This window comes from Bos grunniens, chromosome 22 (assembly GCF_055505025.1).
Source record: "Bos grunniens cultivar Pamir isolate PY7600 chromosome 22, Bosgru_T2T1.0, whole genome shotgun sequence".
Classification (NCBI taxonomy): Eukaryota; Metazoa; Chordata; class Mammalia; order Artiodactyla; family Bovidae; genus Bos; species Bos grunniens.
In genome coordinates, this window is record NC_141186.1 from 55952226 (window position 1) to 55979877 (window position 27652).

The 27652-nt window shown below is 51.8% G+C and overlaps 1 protein-coding gene and 1 long non-coding RNA gene across 32 annotated transcripts in view; one reads left to right on the plus strand and one right to left on the minus strand.

Annotated features, from left to right (window-relative positions):
- ATG7 (autophagy related 7) overlaps positions 1 to 27652 on the plus strand; it is a 282407-nt gene that overhangs the window by 242581 nt on the left and 12174 nt on the right. For 3 of the 31 annotated variants that reach the window (XM_086368522.1, XM_086368518.1, XM_086368523.1), the window contains exon 19: positions 9575 to 10314. The exons of 27 other annotated variants lie outside the window; for them this stretch is intronic. In XM_086368522.1, coding sequence (XP_086224648.1) covers positions 9575 to 9643 — 69 coding nt within the window. In that variant the 3' untranslated portion in view covers positions 9644 to 10314. Of the gene's footprint in view, positions 1 to 9574; positions 10677 to 27652 lie in introns of those variants that run through there. One more of the 31 variants, XM_086368521.1, reaches the window with a different exon arrangement.
- On the minus strand, positions 14572 to 16889 carry LOC147348672 (uncharacterized). The gene is made up of 2 exons (XR_015151838.1): positions 16736 to 16889; positions 14572 to 15027 (listed from the first exon to the last, which is right to left on the minus strand). It is a non-coding gene; the product is annotated as an uncharacterized LOC147348672 (long non-coding RNA).

Sequence of the window (27652 nt, forward strand, 5' to 3'; positions counted from 1 at the left end):
GTAAGAGAAACAAGATGAACTTTAAAGATGGGCATTTATAGTCCTTTTCCTTGTGATGCCTGTTTTACCCTCCACTTTCAGATCAATAAGCAGTTTCTCGTGCTCAATTCGTAATCCTTCAACAGAAGAGACTCGGTGATTTTCCCAGGGGGAGAGGGCAGTTGGAGATGGACCGCCTGCTGCAGAAAATGCCCCTCGTTCTTGTCTCTAGCACTGACCTCCCGTGCACCGACTTCGCCTCGGGCATTCTCTGCTGTGTGTGCCACTGGCTGTCAAATGACTAAAGCTCCCAAAGTGCCACTGCCTTTCTGTCCCTGGCAAGACAAGGGACTGAGTCGGGCATGTCGAACCAGTCTGCTTGTAAGAATCTCAGGGCAGACATGGATTCCTCAAGCCTCTGGCGTAGCACGTGGCCAGCCACACAGAGACATGCAGAGCCCCCGTCCTGCAGGAAGGACTGAACAGGCATGGCGACCAGTCAGAGAGAGAGAGAGAGAGAGAGAGAGAGTGAGTGTGTGTGTGTGTGTGTGTGTGTGTGTGTGTGTGTGTGTGTACGTGGCCAGCCACACAGAGACATATAGAGCCCCGTCCTGCAGGAAAGACTGAACAGGCATGGAGACCAGTTAGAGAGTATGTGTGTGTGTGTGTGTGTGTGCACGTGGCCAGCCACACAGAGACATATAGAGCCCCCGTCCCGCAGGAAAGACTGAACAGGCATGGTGACTAGTCTGTGTGTGTGTGTGCTGTTGTTCAGCAGTAAAGGACTAAGGGTGTCAGTGGAGAATTCTGAGAGGGGAGAGGTTGACACAGGCTCTGGGGGAGCCCCCATGAGAGAGTGTGATCTGGGTGCTGGCATGTCCGGGTGGAATGGTGAGGAGAGGACTCCCCCCGTGAGAGAGACAGCCAAGTGTCTCTGGTCAGCGTTCCTGAGAGGACTTGATAGAAACCGCATTTTAATCTTAATTCATGTATACACGATACAGTGGGCCACTTTTCTGAGTGTCCACGTCTGAGGTGAGACACGGTGCAGTTTTCTTCAGCGTCTTAACTAGAGGTGATAAGGGAATCGAAAGTGAACAAGACTGTGGTGGAGGTGGTCCCAGAGACACATGTGTGTTAATACTCATTCACCAAGAGAAGGCAATGGCACCCCACTCCAGTACTCTTGCCTGGAAAATCCCATGGATGGAGGAGCCTGGTGGGCTACAGTCCATGGGGTCGCTAAGAGTCGGACACGATTGAGCGACTTCACTTTCACTTTTCACTTTCATGCATTGGAGGAGGAAATGGCAACCCACTCCAGTGTTCTTGCCTGGAGAATCCCAGGGACGGCGGGGCCTGGTGGGCTGCCGTCTATGGGGTCCCACAGAGTCCGACATGGCTGAAGCGACTTAGCAGCAGCAGCAACCAAGAAGTCAGTTGGGTTTTTATTTTTCTGTTGTTCAGTCACTCTGTTGTATCTGACTCTTTGCATCCCCATGGACTGCAGGACACCAGGCTGTCCGTCACCCTGTTTATTATCATCTCCCAGAGCTTGCTCAAACCCATATCCATTGAATCAGTGATGCCCTCCAACCATCATCTTCTGTTGTCCCCTTCTCCTCCCGCCTTCAATCTTTCCCAGCATCGGGGTCTTTTCCACTGAGTCAGTTCTTCGCATCAGGTGGCCTAAGTATTGGAGCTTCAGCTTTAGCATCAGTCCTTCCAGTGAATATTCAGGACTGATTTCCTTAGGATTGACTGGTTTGCTCTCCTTGCAGCCCAAGGGACTATGTAAGCTTCATAAATAATTATTGCTTTAAAGTGATGGATACTCCTGCTCAAAGATTTTACGGCTTCATGAAACATCAGACAATGAACTGTCTTGTGTACTTAAATACAGTTGCTCAGTCATGTCCAACTCTTCGTGACCCCATGGACTTCCTTAGGCCAGAATACTGGAGTGGGTAACCTTTCCCTGGATCTTCCCAATCCAGGGATCGAACCCAGGTTTCCTGCATTGCAGGCAGATTCTTTGCCAGCTGAGCCACAAGAGAAGCCCAAGAATACTGGAGTGGGTAGCCTATCCCTTCTCCAGTGGATCTGCCCAACCCAGGAATCGAACCAGGGTCTCCTGCATTGCAGGCAGATTCTTTACCAACTGGGAAGCCTGACCCATACTTAAAGACCATCTTTGCCATAAGAGAGGCTGAACAAAAGAATGTTGGTGGGGGGTCTTGAAGTCAGCATGGGAAGCCTCATGTCCTGACAGCCGGGTGGCCCGTCTTGCAGTGTGGTCCTACAGTGGATTGTGGCCAGAATAAAGGCACAGGGGTGTGTGTTGTGGGGACAGCTCACAGTCCCTTTTTGTTTTTTTTTAAGCATAAGATGTACTTCCTAAGCTGATGTTGAGCGCTGGCTCTGTGCCAACCAGTGTCAGATGCTGGGGCTCTGAGATGACTCCCCCCATACCCCACCTCACTAAATAAAATATACACATGGCAAAGAAGCACATGAAAAGACACCCCGCATCATCTGTCATGGGAGAACCGTAGACTACAGCAGTAACGAGATACCATCACACACCATGCTCAGTCGTGTCCAACTCTCTGCCGCCCCAGGGGCTGCAGCCCACCAGACTCCTCTGTCCGTGCGATTTCCCAGGCAAGAATACTGGAGACGGTTGCCATTTCCTGCTCCGAGGGGTCTTCCCAACCCAGGGATCGAGCCAGTGTGCCCAGTGTATCCTGCATTGGCGGCGGGTTCTTTACCACTGAGTCACCGGAGAAGCCCTACGACACCCATGAGGATGGCCCGGATCTAAAACACTGACAGCACCGAATGCTGGCAAGGGCGCAGAGCGACGGGGCCTGCCCTTCACTGCTGGTGGGAACAGTGGTTTGCAAGACAGTTTGGCGGTTTCTTGCAAAACTAGGCACGCCCTTATCCTCCATCCAGCAGTCACACTGCTCGCTGTTTACCCAGATGATTTTGGAAGTTGTGTCCATACAAAGCCCCACAGAACTTGGAGGCACCAAGACGTCCTTCATTCACTAGGTGAATGAGTTAGCAAACTGTGGTACATCCAGATAGTGGCATATTATTCAGTGCTAAAAGGAGTCAGCTATCAAGCCATGAAAAAGACACAGAGGAGAAATGCCTGTTTAGGTTTTTTCTGCCCATTTCTTTTGATTGGGTTGTTTGTTTATTTGCTATTGAGCTGCATAAACTATTTATTTGGGAGACTAATTCTTCACCAATGGCTTTGTTTGCAAATACTTTCTCCCATTCTAAAGGTTGTCTTTCCATTTCATTTATGTTTTCTTTGTTATGCAAAAACTTTTAAGTTTAATTAGGTCCCATTTGTTAATTTCTGTTTTTATTTTCGTTACTCTAAGAGGTGGGTCAAAAGAGATGCTGCAATTTATGTCAAAGAGTGTTCTGCCTGTGTTTTCCTCTGAGGGTTTTATACTGTCTGGCCTTACATTCAGGTCTTTAGTCCATTTTGAGTTTATTTTGTGTATGGTATTAGGGAGTGTTCTAACTTCGCTCTTTTTCATGCAGCTGTCTAGTGTCCAGTTTTCCAGCATCACTCCTTTTCTCCATTGTGCGTTCTTGCCTCCTTTGTCATAGTTTAGGTGACTGTAGGTGCATAGATTTATCTTTGTGCTTTCTACCCTGTTCCATTGATCTGTATTTCAGTTTTTGGGCCAGTGCCATACTATCTTGATGATTGTAGCTTTGTAGTATAGTCTGAAGTCAGGGAGCCTGATTCCTCCAGCTCTGTTTTTCTTTCTCAAGATTGCTTTGGCTATTTGGGCTCTTTTGTGTTTACATACAAATTGTAAATTCTATTGTTCTAGTTCTGCAAAAATTACCGTTGGTAATTTGATGGGGATTGCAGGATGGCCATCATAAAAAAAATCTTCAAATAATGCATGCTGAAGAAGGTGTGGAGAAAAGGGAGCCTCATGGTGGGAGTGTGAACTGATACAGCCAGTATGGAGAATACTATGGAGGTTCCTTAAAAAACTAAAACTAGAGCTACTGTATGACCTAGCAATCCCACTCCTGGGCACACACCCAGAGAAAGCCGTAATTCAAAAAGATACATGTACCCCAGTGTCCATAGCAGCACCATTTATCAGAGCCAGGACATGGAAGCAACCTAAAGGTCCATCAACAGAGGAACAGATGGAGATGTGACCCATATACTCGGCCACAAAAAGGAGTGAAATCAGGTCATTTGTAGAGACGTGGATGGAGCTAGAGACTGTCATACACAGTGAAGTCAGTCAGAGAAAAACAGATATGACATGTTAACACGTGTGGAATCTAGAAAAATAGCATGGATGATCCTGTGTGCCAAGCAGAAATGGAGACACATGTAGAGAACAGAGGAGGAAGAGGGAGGGTGGGGGAATTGGGAGACTGGGATTGACACGTGGATACATACGCACCATTGATAGCTTGCATAAAACGATTAGCGCGACTATACTGCAGGGCACGGGGGACGCTGCCTCATGCACCGTGGCGACCTGAATGGGAAGAAGGTCCAGAAGGCGGGGGCTATGTGTATCTGGATGGCCTGTTCATTTTGCAGAAACTAACACAACATTGCAAAACAACTGTACTCCAGTAAAGAATTTTGAAAAATTTAAAAATACATCCCCCCCCAAAGAGAAAGACAGGGAGGAAACTTAAGTGCATGTTACTAAGTAAAAGAAGCCAGTCTGAAAAGGCTATATACTGTATGATTTCAACAATATTACAGTCTGGAGAAAGCAAAAGTATGGAGTCAGTAAAAGGCTCAGTGGTTGCCAGGTGCCGGGGTGGAGGCAGGTTGGATAGGAAGGCAGAGCACAGAGGATTTTTAGGGCAGTGGAGAACAAATAGACGCCATGCCTGTCCTTAAGGGCGTCTGCCTGGCTGAGGAGACAGAGCCAGCGCCCAAGGAGGAGGAACTCCGATTCTTCCTCCGCTCCCAGAAGAAGTCCAAGGAGGGAGCTGACTGGCCTTGGGGGCTTCCTGTGGCTTCTTGAGGAAGAGACACATCTGAGACGTGACAGAAGGAGCTGCAAAGAGAAAGGAAGCCAGAAGACCATTGCAGGCCCCAAACTGCATGTGGAAGGGCCCAGACTCGGTGAGAGAGCGGAGGACCAACCATGTGTGACTTGGCCCAGGAGAGCTCGGAGCTGGGCTGGGAGGCTGAGGCCGGATGGCTGGGCCACACAGACCTCTGTCAGCTGCGACACGGGGACGTCGCGTGGAGAGCTATGGAGGGCCAAAGGGTTCTGAGCAGGGTGACGTGATGAGCTCCCTGCTTCAGAACAGTGACCCCAGAGTGCCGGACAGACTGGAGATGATGGACTGGCCCAGGGGAACAGTGGCTTGGCTAAGAGAGGGCTGGAAAAAAGTGGATGACGGGAGAGGGTAGAACGTCCAGGCCCTGGTGACCAGGTGGGAGTGAGGAGGAAGGGGAAGGGCTGTGGGGATGAGGGGTCTTGCTCAGATAGCAGGTGGGGTGCATGAAGGGGCAGGGTGTGCAAGAGGAAGCGGGGGAACGAAGCCGGCACGGCTGGTTAGGTACAGCTGTGCTGTGATGGAGCTGAATGCAGCACAGGGTTTGTGTGAAAACCCAGGGAAGGTGCCGTCTTCTGCAAGTCACGGTTTTGTTACCACTGTTTCCTTTGACGCTCAGACTTCAGCCAGAACCTGGAATATAGATGGCCATCTGGGAGTCGTTAGATCCTGGAGTAAACATTTGACAGCCTTCACATTCCCAAAGAGGCCTGAACCCCAAATGACAGCTGGGTGCTTCTTGCAGCATGGGGAGAAACTTGACGTGAGCCTCAAAGCCAGAGCAGTTAGCTAAAAGAGAGCGCTGTCTGCCACGAAATGGTCCCAGGTACCAAAAAGGTTGGGGTCCGCTGGTCTAGGAAGTGATTCCTTGGTGTTTGTAACACCCAGCGTGAGTCGTTTCCGACAGCGTCCGTGAGTTGTGAGGATCAGCAGGAGCTGTGATGGTCGTTTCGTATGTGTTCGACCTATAAAATAAAATGAGCACCTTTTCCCTTCTTCTTTTGAGGTGTGTTGCTGGTAGGTGTCCATTTACATTACAATGATCTTCAGAAAATTCTTTCCTGAACATTATCTTTCCTTCTGTCCCCGTGACCCACCCCCTACGAGGCCCATCCATCTCACCCAACTCTAGGCCTTGAGAGGGAAGGGGAGGATGTTTGTTAATTGTTACCGTGTGTGTGGCCCGTTCCCAGTCCACCTCTAGGCAGAGGTGCGCGCTCCGGTGTTGGATTTCCATCGTCCTCGGGGAGCCCCAAGCGTTGCGTGGCCTTCGGGAGGGCGGGGTCCCGGCGCAGCCTGATTTACGGCACGGGCCTGGCACCGATTTCCTTTCACACGCTCCCAAGGACGTGCTCCGGCGATGCTGGCGCCCAGCAAGTGACAGGGGGATCACATAGTACCTTGTGATGTGACGATGGCCGGGCTGCACTCGGCCTCTGATTACAGCTAAGACAACAGTTGCTAAATCCAGCGAACATGGAAAAACCAGAAGAGAAGAGGGGAAATCAGCCAGGGCCGTGGAGGGGGCCGTGGTGGCACAGGCCTGTGTGTGCACTTGCCGGGCGCAGGCCCCTGGCGGCCCCCTTGTGTGGACGCTGGCCCTGGGGACTCTGGGATTTAAAGCTGAGCTGAGAGAACCGCTTTTATCTTTTCCAGCATGCAGCCCCAGGCCAAAACAGAGAAAACAGTTGTTAAAAGTCTCCTGTTCAAAGGCAGTTTGAAACATTGTCTCTCTTTCTCACATGAGTATCTTCACCACAAGAGCCACGGGCACACACACAGACACAGACGTGGCTCACACACACACCCCCCACCCCACCGCTCCCCACCTGTTAACCATGGCTCACACACACACCCCATCTCACCCCACCCCAGCTCTCCCCGCCTGTTAACCATGGCTCAGGTAACCTGAAGCAGGTAAAACAAAGGAAGGCGTTTCCTCCCAGCCGCTGACGGCACAGGAAACCCGAGCTAGAGCGCTGCAGACGGGGGCTGGGGGCTCCCTGCAGCTGCGGCGGGGTATAGACCCTGTGAAATGGTGGCAGCTGCTCCCTGTCTCTCAGAAAGGCAGAAGAATTCTGCTAAGAATGTACGGTCTCTCTTCTTAACGATCCCTAATAAATACCACGCATGCCGAGTCTGTAGCGGCCGCCCATTACCCTGGCGTCCTCCAGGTGGGGCGTCTGTAACTCTGCAAATCGTTCAGACCACGATAGTCTGTCAGCGAGCAGATACTTCAGATGACAGCACAGAAGCCGGCTCCATGTATCCTGCGTTTTCCGTGGCTGCCTCGGGGCTGCGGTGGCGTGACGGGGCCTTTACCCCTCTGTCTGCTCACATCTGACGCAAGTTATTCGACGAGGAGGAGACAGGGTCCTCTACTCGCCAGCCTGAGTAACTGACTTCCAGAGGATCATAGGAAATCCTGGGTGGATTTTGTTCTCCTCTGTCCCTGTACTGAATAGAGACTCACTCGGTTGTTGATGCGTTGAGCATTCTTTCACCCAGCAGGTATGAATATGCAAGTATAGCCAATTTTTTTTTTTGGAACCAGATGACCAGGTACTGAGAAATTTTGTACCGTATTTCCTTGTGTATAAAATAGAGGTTCTGCCTCTATCACAAGACTGGAGGATCTAAAAAGCTACTGTGATCGCTGACTAGACCCAGTGAAAGGAAGAACTCCTGTTTCTCCTTTGTTGTCGCTCCGTCACGAAGTCGTGTGTGACTCTCTGCGACCCCATGGACTGCAGCACACCAGGCCCCTCTGCCCTCCACTGTCTCCCAGAGTTTGCTCAGATTTATGCCTATTGAGTTGGTGATGCCATCTAACCATCTTACCGTTTCTCCTTACTGACAGAAGACTCTGGTACTCCAAACCTATAGGTTTCCCCCCACACACACCAAGCAGTTCTCTAATTCTCCACAGACACCAGCCGGGTGTCCTGCAGTTGAGTTCCATTCTGACACCCCGTCTGCCTGGTGGTAGCATCAGATCCCACAGGTAAGGGCTCAGGCCTGAGACTGAACTAGGACTCAGGACCTAGGACTCTCCTCCGTGCTACAAGACTGTCTCCTCAGGTGACCCACGACTTCTGTCTGGCTTGGCTGTGAACTGAGAGCTCCCTTGACTCCCCTCCTCAGCTTCACAATTTGCTAGAACGGCTCACAGAACTCAGGGTGCCAGGACACAGCTTGGAGACAACAAAGTGGAAGAGACGTGTGGCGTGCAGTTTGGGGAAAGGGGCTCCTGCCCCTCCTGCCTTCCCAGCACCACCAGCTCCAAAGGTTTCCAAGGACCTTCTTCTGAGATTTTTATGGAGGCTCTATGATGTACACATGATCTGTTCTTTAATTATTCATTTCTTTATTTGGCTGGGCTGGGTCCTAGTCGCAGCACGTAGAACCTTTCAGCTGTGGCATGTGGGATCTAGTTCCCTGACCGGGGATCAAACCCACACCCCCTGCATTAAAAGCACGGAGTCTTTTTTTTTTTTTTAAGCGTTTTTTTGAGGTGGACCATTTTCAGAGCCTCCAGTGAACTTGCTACAATATTGCTTCCGCTCCATGTCTTGGCTTTTCTGCCCAGGAGGCACTGCCTCTGGGATCCTAGTAGCTCCCTGACCACGGATCAAACCCGCACCCACCCCCTCCCCCAACAGTGGAAGGCAAAGTCGTAACCCCTGGAGCACCAGGGAAGCCCCCCTCGATCGCTGGTTAGCTCCACCTTCAGTCCCTCGTCCTTCCCCAGAGGATGAGCGGCGGGGCTGGAAGTTCCAAGCTTCTGATCATGGCCTGGTCTTTCTGCGACCCAGCCCCCATCTTGAAGCCGTCCAGGAGGACACCACCAGTCACCCCATTAGGATGAAAGATGCTCCTGTCACTCAGGAAATTACAAGGAATTGAGGAGCTATGTCAGGAACCTGGGTCCCTGACCAAATGTTAGAACAGAAGGTGCTCCTAGCGCCTGTACCACTTAGAAATTCCTTCCTTCTTTGTTCACTTAGTCACCCACTTACTTGTTCATTTATGCATTAAAGAAGTATTTATTGACCCCTTCTTTGAGCTAGACTCTGACTAGGCCAAAGATGAAAGAGAACTCTTGCCTGAACTCAGGGAGTTCGCCACCTAACCATCTCGTTCACTTTTTTCCCTCCTTAATAAAGCTGTCAACTTTAATCCTCCAGTACTGTTTCTGTCTTTAGATTCCTCACTGTCTAGAGCAAGCAAGAGTCAGCTCCATGGAGTTTCCACAGGCCAACCTGAGTGCTGTGTTTCAGTCTCTCCAACTCTAAAATAAAGCCCCAAGGGAGCCAACAATTGCCACAGATTACTATGAGGTTAAAGCAGAAAAGGAAAAAAAAAAACAAAAAACTGTAAACCTTTAGGAAAATTGTACTAAGCAGGTGACATGTTACTGTCAGTTCTGAGATATGTTTGCCTAGAGAAACTTTTTTGTTTTACTTTTTCTTGTTGCTGTTCTTTAATATTTATGTTTTATTTATTTACCTAGCTGTGCTGGGTCGTAGCTCCCCGACCAGGGATGGAACCCGGGCCCGCTGCATCAAGAGCGGAGTCTTAGCCACTGGACCAGACAAGAAAGTCCCTGTTTGTTGTTTTGTTTTGTTTTGTTTTTTTAAATAACAACAGCTTTATTGAAATATTATCCATACACCTTACAATTTACCCACTTCCTGTGTACACGTCAGTGGTTTCTAGTATTTTCAGAGTCGTTCCAGCCATCACCACAGTCCATCTGAAAGATTTCCATCGCCCTCAAAAGCACTCCCGCTCCTGTCAGCTGCCCCTGAACCCTTCCTCCTTGCCCTGCGCACTTCTTGCTCCACCGCGGGGTCACACTCGGTGCCCCTTCCTCCTTGCCCTGCGCACTTCTTGCTCCACCGCGGGGTCACTCGGTGCTCCGTCCGGCACTATCGTCGTCGGACGCGACGCAGCGACTGAGCGGCAGCACCGGTGCTGATAGGAGCGCGACAGCTCTGCCCCGGCTCCGGCATTCACGGGCAGCGTGGGGGATTCTCGGACCACGACCTGCACGCAGGAGCTCCTTGATGGGAGAGTTTCGACTACATTTGAAGTTACTAACTTATAAACAGTACAATTGCTAGTAACGTCCCTGACTCTTTGGGTTACATTTTTTTTTCAAAGTGCTAATTATTATCGGTATTCAGCAAAATTGATTTTTGTATGTTGGTTATGTATAACAACACAGTGCGCTTCTCATATTAGTTTTAATAGTTTGAGAATTCTTTCAGATTTTCTATGTAGATCATCGTATCTTTTGCAAACAGCAATAGTCTGGGCTCTTCTCTTCCAATTCGTATGCCTCATTTCTTTTCCTTGTTTTTTTTTTTTTTCCCCTACTTTGGCTAAGGCTGCCAAAATAATGTTGATTTAAAGCCCTAATAGCAGATACATTGAATTGTTCCTGACTACTAAGAATGCTTCCAAAGTGTCTCCATTTATCATAATATTCCCCGTAGCTTTTTAGCTTAAGGAACCTCCTTTTGGTTATAGCTTTGTAGTTTTATTAAAATTATGAGTGAAGGTTAGACACATTTCCTGCATCTATTGAGATGTTTAATGATTGGATGTCCTTGCAGTCGAAGGGACTCTCAAGAGTCTTCTCCAGCACCACAGTTCAAATGCATCAATTCTTCAGCACTCAGCCTTCATTATGGTCCAACTCTCACATCCGTACGTGACTCATGGAAATACCATAGCTTGGACTGTACGAACTTTGCCGGCAAAGTGATGTCTCTGCTTTACTGTCAATCATTTATTGGGTCCAGTGTCTGGGGAGCTGGACAGGAGGGCCCGTGGGCAGGGATGGAAGGAAGGACAGGGTGAGAGCCGGCCTGGGCGAGGGTGCGCGTCCAGCAGGAGTGCGGGGCCCGGCGGCCGTGTGCCCGTCAGCCAGCCTCAGTCCGCCCCCTCCCGTTCTGCCCCCGCAGTGCCCATCCTCCACCACCTGCTTTCCGCCAACTTCCCTCTGGCATGCTCCTCTTGAGTTGGGAGGTGCTGGCCGGTGGGGGACCCTCTGGCCCTGGCTAGTGGGAGCAAGACAGAGGCGGGCATGAGACCCGGATGCCCCACGGAGACGGAGCGAGAACAGGTGTGTTGTAATGTCCTTCCTGCCTCAGCAGACGTGACGAAACAGACCGTCTGCCCTGAACAACTCATTCGTTTGTCAGAACTGCTCACAGGGCGAGCGCGGCCTTGCAAGCAGCAGCACGTTCTGAGCAGGGAGAGTCCCGGCTGGGCGTCCTTCTACCGAACGGGTTGCCAGTCGATGTGCTGAGCATCCTCAGATAAGCTTTTTAGGAAGTGCGGCCTTTTGAATTTAAAGGTTCGTAATGGCCTGAGCCCCAGCTCTGCCCAGGAGTCGCTTCCAGACCTCCTTTCATCGATTTTCTGAGAAACTTGGATGTTGAATTGTGACGTAATGATTTGCCTTAGCTATAAACAGAAATGCAGGAAAAATCCAGAATATTTCCAACTAGTGTGCAACCTGGACCACATGATGAAATGTGTCCCCCGCCCCCAGCCCCGCCATCACCACCTCCATGTGTGACCCCATCTAGCCGCTATCTTGGTCTCTCTGATTCTTCTTAATAATGAATAGGAACTTGGCACATTTGTGTTGCTCGTGAAAATGAGAACTGCCTCGCCTGCCCTGTGCTTCCCGGTGAGCACCCCCTTGCTGCAGGGCAGGGCTGGCTTCACCTTCCCGGGCCAGTGCTCTCAACTGCTGGGTTACAGCCTGTCTAGACTAGAACCGAGTCATCCTGGTGCCCAGGGACCAGGGGCTGTGCGAGGGACCCATTCAGTGCAGTGGGGTGAGGGGCAAGGGCCAGCACAAGGGTGGGGAGCCTGGACTCCTACCCAGTCAGCCTGAGAAGTAGGGGGTGGTCAGCCCGCCGCAGGAGGGGTCTTACTGTCACTGGGCACTTGGTGCCTCCTCTTGGCCTGTGTGTGAAGGGCAGGGGTGGGTGCAGCCCGCCTGGGGAGGCAAAGCCATTCCTCACAGCCCTCCTCTCGCCCAGTCCTTTGCTGGAGCCACCAGCCGTGCTCATTCATTTGTGAACGTGCTTGAGCCCAACAAAGAGATGGTCTGCAAGCCTGTTCGTCGGCTTTCAAGAAGCTCCACCCTGACAACAAACCATTTTGAAGTTTTAGCAAATGGTTTTCAGTGGTGTAAGAAGAGGAACAGCAGCTAACATTTACCTGGTGCTTGCTGTTTGCCAAACACACGGATACTTTTTTGTTGTTCAGTCACTCAGTCATGTCTGACTCTTTGCAGCCCCATGGACTGCAGCCCATCAGGCTTCCCTGTCCTTCACTCTCTCCTGGAGTTTGCTCGAACTCATGCCAATGAGTCAGTGATGCCATCCAACCAGCTCATCCTCTGTTGCCCGCTTCTCCTCCTGCCTTCACTCTTTCCCAGAATCAGGGTCTTTTCCAGTGAGTCGGCTTTTCTCATCAGGTGGCCAACATATTGGAGCTTCAGCGTCAGTCCTTCCAATGAATATTCAGGACTGATTTCCTTTAGGAATGACTGGTTGGATCTCCTGCAGTCCAAGGGACTCTCAAGAGTCTTCTCCAACACCACAGTTCGAAAGCATCAGTTCTTCGGTGCTTAGCCTTCTTTATGGTCCAACTCTCACATCCGTACATGGCTAGTAGAAAAACCATAGCTTTGACTAGACGGACCTTTGTTGGCAAAGTCATGTCTCTACTTTTTAATATACTGTCTAGGTTGGTCATAGCTTTTTTCCCAAGGAGCAAGCATCTTTTAATTTCATGGCTGCAGCCACCATCCACAGTGATTTTGGAGCCCAAGAAAATAAAATCTGTCATTGTTTCCATTGTTTCCCCATCTATTTGCCGTGAAGTGATGGGACTGGATGCCATAATCTTAGTTTTTTGAATGTTGAGTTTTAAGTCAGCTTTTTCACTCTCATTTCCCCTTCATCAAGAGGCTAGTTAGTTCCTCTTTGCTTTCTGCCATTAGAGTGGTGTCATCTGCATATCTGAGATTATTGATATTTCTCTCGGCAAACTTGATTCTAGCTTGTGCTTCATCCAGCCTGGCATTTCTCATGATGTACTCTGCATACAAGTTAAATAAGCAGGGTGACAATATACAGCCTTGACGTACTCCTTTCCCAATTTTGAGCCAATCCATTGTCCCATGTCCAGTTCTGTTTCTTCTTGACCTGCATACAGGTTTTGCGGGAGGAAGGTACGGTGGCCTGGTATTCCCTCTTTGTTGACGTCATTTTAATTTAGTCCTCGAAATTAAGTTTAATCAAATTTAATAATTTGGTCTTCCCTAGAATCATCACTTTAGAGAGGGATCCCTGGGACTTCCCTGGTGGTGCACTGATTAAGACACGCCCCCCTTCCAATGCAGGGGGCATGGATTCAGTCCCTGGTCTGCAAACTAAGATCCCACGTGCCGTGCAGCACAGCCAAGAAAATAGTAATAGTAATAGAAAGTGATCACTGAAGACTTAGGAAAACAAAAATGCCATTGTATACCATTAGGCAGACGAGTGCATCACCAAGGCTGGCGCTGTGAGGGACACAGAGACCGCAGCGGGCAGCTGGTGCCTGCCCTCCAGATGCTTGAGAGTCGGGGTGGTAAGAAGAGTGTACCTCGCTGATCTGCTAAGAATAGGCTTGTTCTTTTATTCCCTCATTCAGCAGCGTTTACTGAGCCTGATGGTTGATTTACGCCTGGTTTGTGATGTATTGGTGCCGAGCGCCGTGTGCAATGCCGCAGACACTGGTCTTAAGGAGCGTATCATCTGCAGCGAATATGCCGGAAGTTCAGAGTTGGGGGGGTTGGGGGCAGAGAGAGGAGGAGGAGAATAGAGTGCAGGGGCTCATCTCGAAGCACGAGCAGGGGTTTCAAGGAGGATGTGAGCTGGTGATGAAAGACGGGCTTCTTGCCCGCGGTTAATGACAGTCTCCCCATGGGTGGGGGACCAACCTGGTTACCTGTGGCAGGTTCACCAGCAGCGCCTGACGGGCAGGAAGCAGGCAGGGAGACGTGCCCTCTTTGTGCGTAGGGTGAGAGGGCTTCCGAGGAGCCCGAGTTAGTCCGTTCATCTGCACACCGTCCCCACCCCCCTACCCCGGTGTCCATGTTGGCTCGCACACCCAGCTCGGTACCAGATGCTCACCTGGACCGTCTCCCAGAGGGCGGACAAGGGGCGCAGGCCCCAGGCCGGGGGAGGACTGGAGGAAGGGCCCTAGACAGGCAGAGCCTGGAATGTGCCCTTCACCTGGGGCCCCTGGACTCAGGGTCCCTGGGTCTGGGAGCAGCTCAGCGCCCACAGCGCTGCGGGCAGGGACAAGGGAGGCTGGGCCGGACCCAGCTGAGCCAATCCCCGCCCTTGCAGCCCTCCTCCTCAGCGCCTCTCATCACCACTGTGCGTGTTCACTTAAACCCAGCAAGACCCATGCCAACAAAAACGAAGAAAATGATCTCTTGCGGTTATTTATATTGTCAGCCTCCTCTGGAGTGCTTTTTTTTTTTTCTTCCCCCAGTCCAGCTTGCAATAATTTATTAAGAAAGATAAAGAGATTTTTAAGTGTGATTTTTAAGGAGTTAGGCCCACACATGAGCTTGCTTTCTGTTATGCTTCTGCTTGGGTTTGATGTTGTTCCCAACATGAACTTAGATTTACCTTCTTCTCCTGGTAGTTTGGGATCACAGAGGAAAAAAATCCCAGTCTGTAATAGTAGCCACTGCACACACGCATGAGGCAGAAACTTCTTTAAAATGACTAAACACCGTCACAACCCAAGCTGCTTTCTGAGAAGAGGGGTGACATGGGAGGGAAGTCACAGGGGAGCTGACTCTGAAGATGTTCCTCTTCTCTGCCACCATTGTCTTGCTTCTCCGTTAAGCGAAACGCAGCTTTCTGAACATAGCGCCTGTTCGTCACCGGGCCGAGGAAGAGAAAAAAGAGAAATGGGAGAGGCTGGAAAACTCTGAACATGGTTTACAAAGTAGGTTTAAAAAAAAAAATGAAGGGAATGAACCACTCTTTCTTTTTCTGTCTGCAACCTCTAAACTCTTTCAAGTTACGGCCAATTAGAAAAAACTTGGAGCGCGTCTCAAGGCCCAGATTTCCCACCATCAGAAATGCGCAGCCGCCAAGGAAAGGGGGAATCGGGCCCGTGGAGCCGAGCGAGCTGGAAAAGTACTGAAGGACCGGAGGGGAGCCTGGAGCCGGGGCGGGGGACTGCAGGGCGGGAGGGGACTCTGGGTCCCCCTCTCCTCCAGCCCATCGGCATGGCTGTGCCCCTCGGCCGGCGGGCAGGTGGGCTCTTGGCTTCCCCCGCCGAGAGGATGGTCAGGCCACATGAGGAAGGAACCTGAGATTCCGATGACCCTCCATGCAAAGCCCCTAGAGCCTGGACGCCTGAGCCCTTCTGCCGGGAGGCGGGCCGGGCCAGCGCCCCGGCAGCCTCCGCACAGGCGTCTATATTTAGGTGAGGGCAGGCTGCTGCCAAGGTAAAGAAAGGCATGGTCCCTGTCGCCTCACACGCTGTTTGTCTTGGCACAGAGGCCCCGCCTGTGCCCGCGTCCTTGCTCACGGCAGGCCCTGTGCTGCCCCGAGGCCTGGACGCCCTTGCAGAAGAGGAGGCACCTCCCGGACCCCCGCGGCTAGGAGTTGGTTGGGGGTGGGGGCAAGCTCAGCCCTCCTGAATGGCGCCCTTCATGCCCACGGCGACGTGCCGCCCAGCAGGGACTGGCCTCCTTGTCCCGAGTGCTCCCTCCGCAGGCCGTGTGATCGCGCCCTGAGTGACCCGGTGTGCCCAGGGGCTTGTCATCTCTTCAGTGCGGCAGGCCCCCAGCCTGCAGTGGGCAGTTGCTCTGCCCGGGGCCTGGCCCCTGGGCCTGCTGAGCACCTGGGACAGGCCCCGGTCACCGCCTGCCATGTCCCTGGCCACCCTGGGATCTCCAGGGAGGCCCCCAGCCGCGGAAGGGCGGCCCAGCTCAGCGGACCTTCACCCGCAAGCGGCCCAGAGGCTTCTCCATCCTCGAGCCCCACGCAGAAGCCCTCACCCTCCCTCCCCTGCCCCCCACTCCTCACCCCTGAGCCGCGACTGCCTGGTGTCACCCCCGTGCTTCCAGTTAACACAGCTAACAGCCCCCCCTCCCTTGTGAATCACCTCTTCCAGGAAGCATTCCGTAAAGGGCCAATTGACTTCTCCCATAAGGTCACGCTGGCCTGCCTTCCAAAATGTTCCGTCCTTCAGGGCTTAGATGGGTATCATCCAGTGCAGAGCCTGAGCGGAGTGCCCAGCCCTCTGCCCCTCAGCTCAGGCCACTGCCCTGGGCCGCCTGTCAGACAGCCTGCCTGCCGCGCCTTACCCTCCCGGCCAGACTGGAAGCTGGGGAAGGGGCCGTCCCACTCAGCCAGCTCCCTGTCCCCGGGGGCACCTCTCACAGTACCCTAAGGTGCAGCCCCAGCTTCCGTCACCCTAACTCTCTGCTGCCCCAGCCCTCCCAGAGCCGGTGGAGGGGAGAGCGCACTGGAAGGAGAGGGTCTCCCAGGCCCCCAGACAGGCTGGGGGAGGTGGCGATGGGACGGCACCCTGCGGGGCCCTTGGGCCCATAGATGAGGGTCCTCACCCAGCATGAGGACCCAGCTCCCCAGTTGGCTCCAGCGTCCGAGGCCCGAACACGCCCCCTGTGGAGGGCTCAGCTGTCTCGGTTTTCGAATCCACAGGGGCCAGGTCCTTGGCGCAGACATGGGAGTGGCCTGGAACGAAGTGCTGTTCGTTCTGACTCCGGGGGAGCTGTGTGGCCATTCTTGAGCTGGCCTTCCTAGGGCCTTCTAGTATCTAGAGCAGCTCAGAACTGCCCCCCTGCCCTCCGCCCTCCACCCCAGACCAGGGCTCCCGCCCGCCTCGCTCCCTCACTTTCAGGCTGAAATGCATCTGTCCTACTTAAAGAACCTCTTCTGATCCCACCAGAAAAAATGAGCCCAAAGCTTATTCTCTTCCGCAGAGAAGAGGCGGTCCTGTGTGGGAGGCACCGAGGCCCCCACCCCCCACCCACCCAGACGGGCCCAAACTGGCCGCTGGGGCAGGGAGACCCCTCCTCTGAGCAGGTCCACAGGGCCTCACGGAGCTGGTCCCAGGTTGTAGGGGTGGGGGGTTTGGAGGGACTGTTCCCAGGGGCCAGGCGCCCAAGACTGAAGGGGAACTTCACACCCTGTGGTGAGTTGGAAGTAGCTCATCAGGGAAAGTCAGGTATCGAGAGAAATGTCTTTATGGATGGCTGTCAGTGACCGGAGCCAGCTCCACATAGACCTGTAGACCTTGGGGAACCGGGCAGCCAGCCTCCCGAGACTGCAGGGCCAGGGGTGGGGGGCCCACCCCCTGCGCCAGCAGCAGTGACCCTCAGCACAGCAGTTCTGTCCTGGCCACAGAGCCCGGGGTTCAGGGCAGGGCTGTGCCTTCCAGGACCGCTCCAGGGCCGCAGTGGGGGAAGCCAGACCCCCATTCCGCAGGAGGTGCAGAGTCTCAGTACACGGGGAGGGCATTTGTGTTGTGTGGAGGCCACCGCCCTCGTTCTCAGGGTAAACATTTGTGTGAGTGCACTTGGTGGGGGGCATCCGGGGAGGCGGACCCCTCACCTCTCCTTCGTCAGGCATGGACCAGGTCTGCGGCTAGACCCAGGACCACCCTGCTAGTCTGGGGCTCCATGCCCGGCTCCACCTGTGACCTCAGTTAGGTCTTGGTCTCCCTCCCATGACTGGAGGCGAGGCTGGGAGGACCTGCCGTGTGTGAGATCGTCTCCAGCTCTAACATTTTAGAACTCCGATCTTAGATACTCACGCTCAGCCTGCTGGGTCTCTCTCCAGACGAGACCTCAGATACGTACCCTGCTCTTTGCTTCTCCTGGCACCCTCTGTGATCATGCTGCTTCCCACTTGAGCTCACTGGCTTAGAGCAGAGCCAGACTTCTCACAATGGATGGGCCCCCCTCCTCATGGAGCCTCTGCCTTGAGCTCCTCCCACCCTGACCATGGGCTCCGCCATCAGTCCCTGGAGCACGCACGCCTTCAGATCTCTGCACCTGCCATTCCTGCCACCCGGAGCCCCTTCTGTCCACCCGGTGGGCCGGTGCCTTCCCGATTCTCAGATCTCAGCTGAAATGTTGCCTCGCGGGACCTCCTAAGAATCCCTGTCTACAGCAAGCATTCCTCTGCTGCTCTGCCTCTCACTCGGTGTTTACTTACCGCACCTTCGTGGCACTCACGTGTCTTGGAGCTATTTTCTTGGTTCCAGTCGTGTCTCAGTGTCCTGTCGCCTCCACTAGGATGGAGTGTCACACACGTGGGGGCCTCCTGAGGGTGGAGGCTGCACACACAGAGCCCAGCAGAGGGCCCGGGACATGGAGGGTGTTCCGTGTTTGTAGAACGGATGAGTGGATGGATGGATTGTTACTGTCATTGTTGTTCAGTCGCTAAGTTGTGTCCGATTCTCTGCAACCCCATAGACTGCAGCATGCCAGGCTTCCCTGTCCTTCACCATCTCCCAGGTTTTGTTCAACTTGAGCATCATCGTGTCAGTGATACCATCCAACCATGTCATCCTGTGTCGTCCCCTCCTCCTCCTGCCTTCAGTCTTTCCCAGCATCAGAGTCTTTGCTAGTGAGCCAGCTCCTCGCATCAGGTGGCCAAAGTATTGGAGCTTCAGCTTCAGCAGCAGTCCTTCCAGTGAATATTCAGGGTTGATCTCCTTCAGAATGGACTGGTTGGATGTCCTTGCAGTCCAAGGGACTCCAAGAGTCTTCTCCAGCACCACAGTTCGAAAGCATCAATTCTTCGGTGCTCAGCCTTCTTTATGGTCCAGCTCTCACATACATACATACTTCCTCCACAGAGAGCATCGGTTTCTTTCCTGATTTCTGAGTCTCAGGCCCCATTCTCCCTCAAGGATCTGAACGCAGCAATGAAGGAGGTGTTACGTAAATCCCACGTCCGTTAGGAAATCCTCAGCCAGGAGCCGAAAGGGCCCGTGCTCCCGTGGCCTCAGCACAGTTGGACTGGGATCGATTTAATGTTTCTTAAGGGCCCGCTTGTCGCCAGGTCCTGGGTGAGTGCTCTCCACCCGTGGCGTGTTTACCTTTGAGAGCTCTTGTGAGGATAACTCTGCACCTGAGTCTCATACACAGTAGGAAACCTTGCCTGAGGTCACAGAGCTTTTGAGTGGGAGAGCCCAGATCTGAACTCGGGAGCACTAACTCTAACTCTACAGAGTTAGATCTAACTCATAATTCTTGTGAGTAAGCAGGTGAAGGAGTGACATGTCAGGAGGAAGCAGCTTTGAGGTACTTTCAGCAGGAAAAGCTTTCATTAGACTCTTCTATGAGATCAATTACTCACAACTTCTAAGAGCTGACCAAGAAACACTCATGATGTGAAGGGGGATTTTTTTTTTCTCTTTCAGGTTGTTAATTTGTGTTCCCAATAATTTCAGACATATAACAGCACATACTGTGTTACCTGATATTGGGTACTGTTCTGAGCACTTTGAAGTCTTTGTCACACAGCCCTGTGAAGATGCTGTTTCTGTCTTCATTTTCCAGATGAGAAAACAGTCACAGAAGGATTAGGTAAATTGCTCAAGGTCACCCAGCTAGTAAGTGGGATGTGGTCCCGGAAGTCTGGTGTCAGAGGCCAGGCTCGTTAGCCCCAGGCTAACATGCGGGGTGTTGATTGGTGACTAAAGGGGAGGTCCTAGCCAGGCTAAGAGAAGGGCTGCCAACCAGCTGTGGAAGCAAGGACGCTGGGCTGAAGTGATTCTATTACGCTCAGAGTGGCTGGAAAATTACACTGGGTCAGGCAGTTGGGAGACAGTCTGAGTGCTGAAAAGGTGGGAGGGCCCCCCCCAACCCCTTGGGAACTGCCTACCCTCTGCCTTCTTGGCCATTTTGGAAAAGCCACAGTATTCCTCTTAAATTGTATATCTTGGCAATTATTATAAACATTGGGCTTTCCTGGTGACTCAGATGGTAAAGAATCTGCCTGCAGTATGGGAGACCTGGGTTCAATCCCTGGGTCGGGAAGATTCCCTGGAGGAGGGCGTGGCAACCCACTCCAGCATTCTTGCCGGGAGAATCCTATGGACGGAGGAGCGAGCCTGGTGGGCTGCAGTCCATGGGATTGCAAAGAGTCAGACACGACTGAATGACTAAGCACAGCACAGCATATATTTATGTTCTGTGAACGTCCCACCTTTTAGCTTTTTTTGCTGAATTTTAAAATATCAAATGTATTGAGGTTGAATTTACACAGAGTGAATGTATGTAAAAGTGTACTTCGCTATGATTCTTGACCAACTTACACATGTGTAACTACCACCACAGTCAAAATATGGGCGATGTCTAATCACCCCGAAAGGTGAAGATTTCCTCAGGGCCCCTAACACTGAAATCCTACACCACCCACCCCCAGGCAGTCAGGGGTCTGATTTCCGTCAGTCATTACGGATTCCATTTGTATTTCCCGAGATTTCATATAAATGCAGCCACATTTTTTGTTTTATTTTTTAAAATTTATTTTTACTGAGATATAATGGACATGAAGCATTGTATAAGTTTGTATACAACGTGTTGATTTGAATTTATTTCTTACAATGTTAGTGTTAGCTAGACCTCCCCCCTCCTCATGTCCCAGAATTTTCATTTGTTTGTGTTGAGAACAATCATGATCTGGTCTGTTAGCAACTTCAAAGTTGATAACACTACCATTTTGTATCATGACTGTGCTGTGCGTTAGCTCTTCAGGACCTGTTTATCAACTAGTTGCGAGTTTGTACCCTTAAACAGCATCTCCCCATTCCTCCAGCCCCTCAGCCTCTGGTACCCATCACCCCGTTCTCTGCTCTTACAAGTTTGCCTGTTTTGTTCCACGTATGTGAGATCACACAGTGTCTGTCTTCCTCCGTGTGGCCCGCATCACTGAGCACCGTGCCCCCAGGATTTCCCTCTCTCTCGGCTGACTGTACTCCACTGTGTGTGTCTTTATCTGTTCATCTGTTGACAGACGCGTAGGTTGTGTTCGTATCTTGGTTGTGAATGACACTGCAGTAAACACGGAATCGCATGTATCTGTTTAATATCCTGTTTTCATTTCCTTTAGATAGATACCCAGGAGTGGAATCAGTGGATCAGAAAGTAGTTCTCTTCTTTACTCTTTTTTTGAGGAACTACCATAAATGTTTTCCATCCTAAACTGAACCAATTTGTATTCCCACCAACAGTGTACAAGGATTGCCTTTTTTCCACATCCTCACCAGCATTGGTTGTTTGTCTCTTTGATGCTAGCCATTCTAACAGGTATAAGGTAATACCTCGTTGTGGTTTTGATTTGCATTTCCCTGATGACGAGTGATGTTAAGCATCTTTTCCGGTGACTGTTGGCCGTCTGCATGTCTTTGGACAAATGTCTATTTAGTTCCTCTGCTCATTTTTAAAACCAGATTGCTTAGATTATTGTTTAGTTTTGTGGTGATGGTGGTGGTAGTGGTTGTTACTAAGTTGTATGAGTTCTTTATATATTTTGGATATTAACCCCTTATCTCATATATGATTTGCAAATATTTTCTTCCATTCTCGGGCTCTCCTGGTGGCTCAGACAGTAAAGATTCTGCCTGCAGTGAGGGAGACCCAGGTTCGATCTCTGGGTCAGGAAGGTCCCTTGGAGAAGGAAATGGTAACCCACTCTAATATTCTTGCCTATAGAATTCCTTGGACAGAGGAGCCTGGTGGGTTACAGTCCATGGGGTCACAAGGAGTCACGAATGAGTGACTTAACGCTTTTTCTCCCATTTGTAGATTTCCTTTTTATTTCATAGTTTCTTCAGCTCTGCAAAATCTTTTTAGCTTGACGTAGTCCACTTGTTGAATTTTGCTTTCGTTACTTGTGCTTTTGGTATCATATAAAAAGGACCATTGCCAAGACCAATGTCAAGGAGTTTCTTCCATATCAGGTTTTTTGTATCAGGTCTTATGTGTAAGTTTTTAATCCCTTTTGAGTTAATTTTTGTGAGTGGTACAAGATAAGGATCCAGTCTCATTTTTCTGCGTGTGGTTTACTGGTTTTCCTAACGCCATTTACTGAAAACACTATCGCGTATTCTTGGCTCCTTTGTCAAGTAGTACCTGACCATAAACCCAGGGCCTTATTTCTGAGCTGTCTGTCCTGCTCCATCGGCCTCTGTGTCTGTATTAATGCCCGTACCGCACTGGTTTAATTACTATAGTTTGTAGTGTAGTTTGAAATCAGGGAGTGTGATGGTTCCAGCTCTGTTCTTCCTCAAGATTGCTTTGGCTATCTGGGGGCCTTTTGTGGTTCCATACAAATTTTAGGGTCGTGTTTTGGAATCATATATTGAATACTCTTCTGTGTAGCTTCTTCTGTTCAGTAAATTTTTGAGATTCTTCCATTTCCTTGCATGGGTCAGTAGTTTTTTTTAATTGCTGAAAAGTATCCCATTTTATATCATAATTGTTTATTCACTTATTTATCAATGAGTATTTGTTTCCAGTTTGAGACTATTAAAAATAAAGCTCCGATGTGTGATTGTTGAACAGGTCTCTGTGTGGACATGTGTTTCCATTTGTCTGAGTGATTACCTAGAACTGGAATTGCTGGGTTATCATTATAAGTTCATATTTAAGTTTTTGTCAGTATATAGGAGTTTATTTAATTGATATCTGAATTTAGTTCTGTCTTGTGGGGTACATATTTCATTTTTCAGAAGCTGTTGAACTGTGTATCAAAGGTGTATGCCATCTCTTCCATCAGCAGAGTGTGAGAATTCTGTTGTTTTCAACTCTGAAAGCTGGTCTTCCCTTTAATTTTGGCCATTTGGGTGGGTACATGGGTTTTATTTCAGCTTTCTGATGACAGTGGATGTTGACCATCTTCTCATGTATTTAATTACTGTCTGTATTCTTTCATGACACTTCTCTCAAACCTTTTGACCATGTTTCCACTGGGTAATTTATCTTCCTATGATTGAGTCATGAGTTCCTTATAGTTTCTGGACAGAGGTCCTTTGTCACTTATCTGTCTGCATCACACGTGTTTTCTCAGTATCTTTGGCTTGCTTCTTAATTTCTTTAGCGTTGTCTTTAAAAGAGAAAAAGCTTTGAATTTTGATGAAATCCAGTCTATTGTTTATTTTATGGTCTATACTTTTGGTATCTTAGGAATTCTTTGCCTACATCTATGTCTCATCAATTAAAGAAGATGCCTTTTGCTTTTACATATATGTCCATGATTCATTTCAGATTCATTTCTGTGTGTGATTTGGGATAAAGCTCAGGTTCATTTTTCTCCATGAGGAGATCTAGCTGTTTGAGCACCACGTGGTGGGAAGGCACTCCTTTCCCCACCACGTTCCTTTGGCAGCTTGGTTGAAGGTCGTTCGACCCGTGTGTGTGGGGAGGGGTCTGTTTCTCGGCTGTGATCCACCCTCATCTCCGGACCACACTCAGGTTCCTGTTCTTTGGTGCCGAGTCCAGGGGATCCACCTCTGTCTCATCCGTGGCCTCTGCTGGTCCTGCCCAGAGGCCAGCACTCAGGAGACTCCTGCAGGGGTTGTACCTGGCCCTGTACTGATGCCCAGGGCACCTGCATTTGCAGATTTAGTTTCCCAATTCTCCTCTTGGTACCAAGTCGCTTCTCCTACATCTGTTTAGATGCTGCATTCACCTCACGCTGGAGCTCTGAGCTCACACACTTGCCTCCCGCCCGCCTCCCCCTCCCCAGCGTTTGACCCCGAAAGCCCTCTGAGGCAGAGAACAGAAATGCCAGAGCGCCCGCCTTTTTATGGGGCACTCTTCAGAAAGTCTTCTGAGGCCCTGAAAAGAAGAACTACATAATGGAAACCATTTTGCAGCCTCCAGCACGGCCATTTATCTCAATAATCGTTTCATTTAAAATGTGGGTCAAACATATAAATCATATCTTGAAAGAAAGTATTTTGGTGCCACAGAAATCGCCCTGTGTTCTTACCACCTAATTTGAAAAATGTGTTTTGAAGTCAGGAAGAAAGCAAACAAGCCTGGGGCCTGGCTGCTTTCCCCCACATGCCCCCTTCCTTCACGTCGTCCCCAGAATAAGTCCCCGCTCCTGCCCAAATGCAGCGGGGAGTCCACACCCTGAAGTTAGTCACTCCCTGCTATTTTAGTCTCCCTCCTTCCAGACGAGGGGTTGGGAACCCGAGGCCGCCGCTCCTCACCCGTCCTCATCCCTGGACCCCACTGACCCCTGCATCAGTGCTCAATTAGACCCCGTCTTTATGCCATAAAGCCCCCTCAGGGCTCTTAGATGCTGGGCTCCTTTAAGGACATGCCTGGAGGGAGGGAGCCCCCTCTTCCAGACTGTCTCCCTTTACTCCTCAGCACTTGCTGGGAGCGAAAAGCGCAAGAGAGCAACAGCGGCTAGTCCTGGCGCCCAGAACCACGCCCTCACCTCCACACACTGGGCAGGGGAGAGGGGGTGTCAGGATCCCACCTCTTTACACCACACTTTTTCCCCATCACAGAGGTCACAGGTCAGCGCCATAAAGTGAAAGTGTGAGTCGCTCGGTTGTGTCTGACCCTATGGGGTGTACCGCGCCAGGCTCCTTTGTCCATGGGGATTTTCCAGGCAAGAATAGTCAGTGGGTAGGCGTGCCCTTCTCCAGGGGATCTTCCCAACCCAGGGATCGAACCCAGGTCTCCCACAGTGCAGGTGAACTCTCTACCATTTGAGCTTCCCGAGTATTATAAAAAAAAAAAAAAATGCTCAAATCAAGAATGAAACTCACACCCGTGATTTTCACTACTCAATCTGCTTTCTGCTTCTGGCTCTTTTTTTTCCCCTGCAAGCCCCAGGGTCAGACTAAGCATACAGTTTTATTTTCTCCTTTCATTTCAGACACTTCTGATCATTTTATCATATCATTAAAACTTGCCTGAACGCATGTTTACCACCTGCCTGATCCTCCCTCTGGTGCTGGACCGGGCTCTCTGGATGCCCTCCTCCCCCGGGGTATGTGTGAGGGGGAAGGACAAGGACAGCAGCCCCAGCCAGCAGGTTCTCTTTTCTGGCCCAAGGGGTGGCTTGAGCCCCCTGCCCACCATGGGCTGTACCGTCTCCCCGCCCACCCACGTCCTTCTGCCCCCAGCGCCCGAGCAGCCCTGAGAAGGTGGATGCAAGCCGGGGGGACTGTCAGCTAGTGGTGGTGTTGAGTTCTGTGCCTCCAGCCTGGGTACCACTCACAGCAGCCTCTTCTCTCCGCTTCCCTCCCGCGCCTCCTTGGAGAGGACGGCACCCAGCCCCCCCTCCAGGGCCCCCTCCTGTCCCTTGTCTGTGTCCCACGTCTGCTGTGTTCTAGGTACCTGGAGCAGGGAGGTGAGGACCAGCCAGGCGACCCCGGCACTCGCGAGGGCCGGCCCAGCGTGCTGGCTCTTTTCTCTGGATCTTGGTTCTGGGGTGTAAGGCTGTTCTCATCACCTCTTGTCACCTGGAGCCCAGAGCACCTGTGTAGGGGTTGGGGGACAGAGGCCCCCAGAGGCGCCGTGTGGCCCAGGCTGTGCCCAGGTCCTGCCTCACCCTTCTGTGGGCTTTATCAGCTGTGGGGGCTGCAGCCAGACAGAGTCGTCCCCCAACCCCGGGGAGAGTCCCCGCTCCTGCTGCCACCGCAGCCAACTCTTTTGGATTTCCTTCCCATTCAGCTCACCCCACAGCATGGGGCTTCCCTGGTAGCTCAGACGATAAAGCGTCTGCCTGCAATGCGGGAGACAGGGTTCCATCCCTGGGATGGGAAGATTACCTGGAGAAGGAAATGGCAACCCACTCCAAGTACTCTTGCCTGGAAAATCCCATGGATGGACCCTGGTAGACTACAGTCCGTGGGGTCGCAAAGAGTCGGGCACGACTGAGCGACTGAGCAACTTCACTTTCACAACATGGAATAGAGTTCCCTGACTTGTATAGTAGGTTCTCACTGAAAGTGAAAGTCTGCTCAAGTCGTATCCGACTCTTTGCGACCCCATGGACTACACAGTCCATGGAATTCTCCAGGCCAGAATACTAGAGTGGATAGCCTTTGCCTTCTCCAGAGGATCTTCCTGACCCAGGAATCGAACCGGGGTCTCCTGCATTACAGGCGGATTCTTTACCAGCTGAGCTACCAGGGAAGCCCTCAGGTTCTCATTAGTTATCTGTTTTATACACATTATCAGTCCCTTTGACCATCGCCTGCTGGTGTATGCAGTGAAGTCCTTATTTGCAGCCTACCAGGTGCCTTGGCCACCACAGTTTCTTTCTAGTAAAACCTAGTCTCCTTTCTGGAACTGAGGGGCAGTGCCCAGAGGGCCCCTGAATCTGGTGCCCGTGGGGAAGGCAAAGGGGGAGGCTGCTAAGAAGTTTAGCCTCGGACACTCCCAAGTTCCGAGTTCCACGAGTTCTAGCCGCGCCTCCTCCAGCCTGAATTTGGGGTAAGGGTTCCCCGGGAAGAGGGTCGGGCCTTAATTCCTCCCCACATCTGGCACCCAGCAGAGGCCAGGCGAGAGGAGGTTTGAGTGTTCAGGCTGAGGCTGGAGTGGCAGGAGGGTGTCTTTCAGAAGGGGAAGCACCAGGGTGGGGTGCCCCGGGGGGCGTGCACATCCCGGAGGAGGGGGCCTGCGGGGTCATTTCATCTCCCCGAAGGAGGGCAAAAGGCAGGTGGATGGAGGTGGGTGAGGGGCTGGGATGGTCCATGACAGCACCGGCCCGGCCGTCCCACGTGGGTGTGGGCTCCCCTGTGGGGGCCCTCCCCCTCCGCCCTGGCCTCCTGCCTGAACCCGCGGCCCTGTCTCTCCCATCTGTTGTCCCTGAGGACGTCGTCTGCTCCACCAGCAGCCCAGGCAGTTCCCACCAGTCGCCCCTGTCTGAGGGGCGGAAGGGTCTTCAGCTTCCGACCGCAGGGTGCACCCGGGGAAACCGTGTGTGCGCTGTGCGCTCAGATGCTGGGCTGACTGTGAAAGAGAGGGCAGGGCTATCCCTTGGTGTGACCGGAGCACGGGCTGGGAACCCAGGGCCTGCCTGAGCCTCTACCTGGCGCCCCTCCCCAGAGGCGTGTGCTGCGAACCGCCGCCAGACAGACAGGTTAGCCCCCCACTGCTGTTCACACACAGCTTCATCCCCGGCCAGGACTAAGCCCACTTCCAGGCCTCTGGGAGTCCACAAGCAAGAGCTGCCCACCACTCTGCACCCCCAGGGCCTGGCATAGGGCCCGCTGGGGGCTCCCAGGAAGGGGGATGAGGCATCAGTGGTCTGGTCTCGAAGGTGGCTCCACTGCCCGCCTACCTGGCAGGAGGCGCCCACAGCCCTGCCCCACCATCCCGTGGGCCTGGAAGCCAAGGGCTTGACCTGCCAGGATGCCCAGCAAAGCAGGTGGACTGAGGGACTGAAAAAAAGCAGTTTTATATTGGCGTGGAGCCGATCAACGAGATTGTGATAATTTCACGTGCATAGCAGAGTGACTCAGCCATACATGT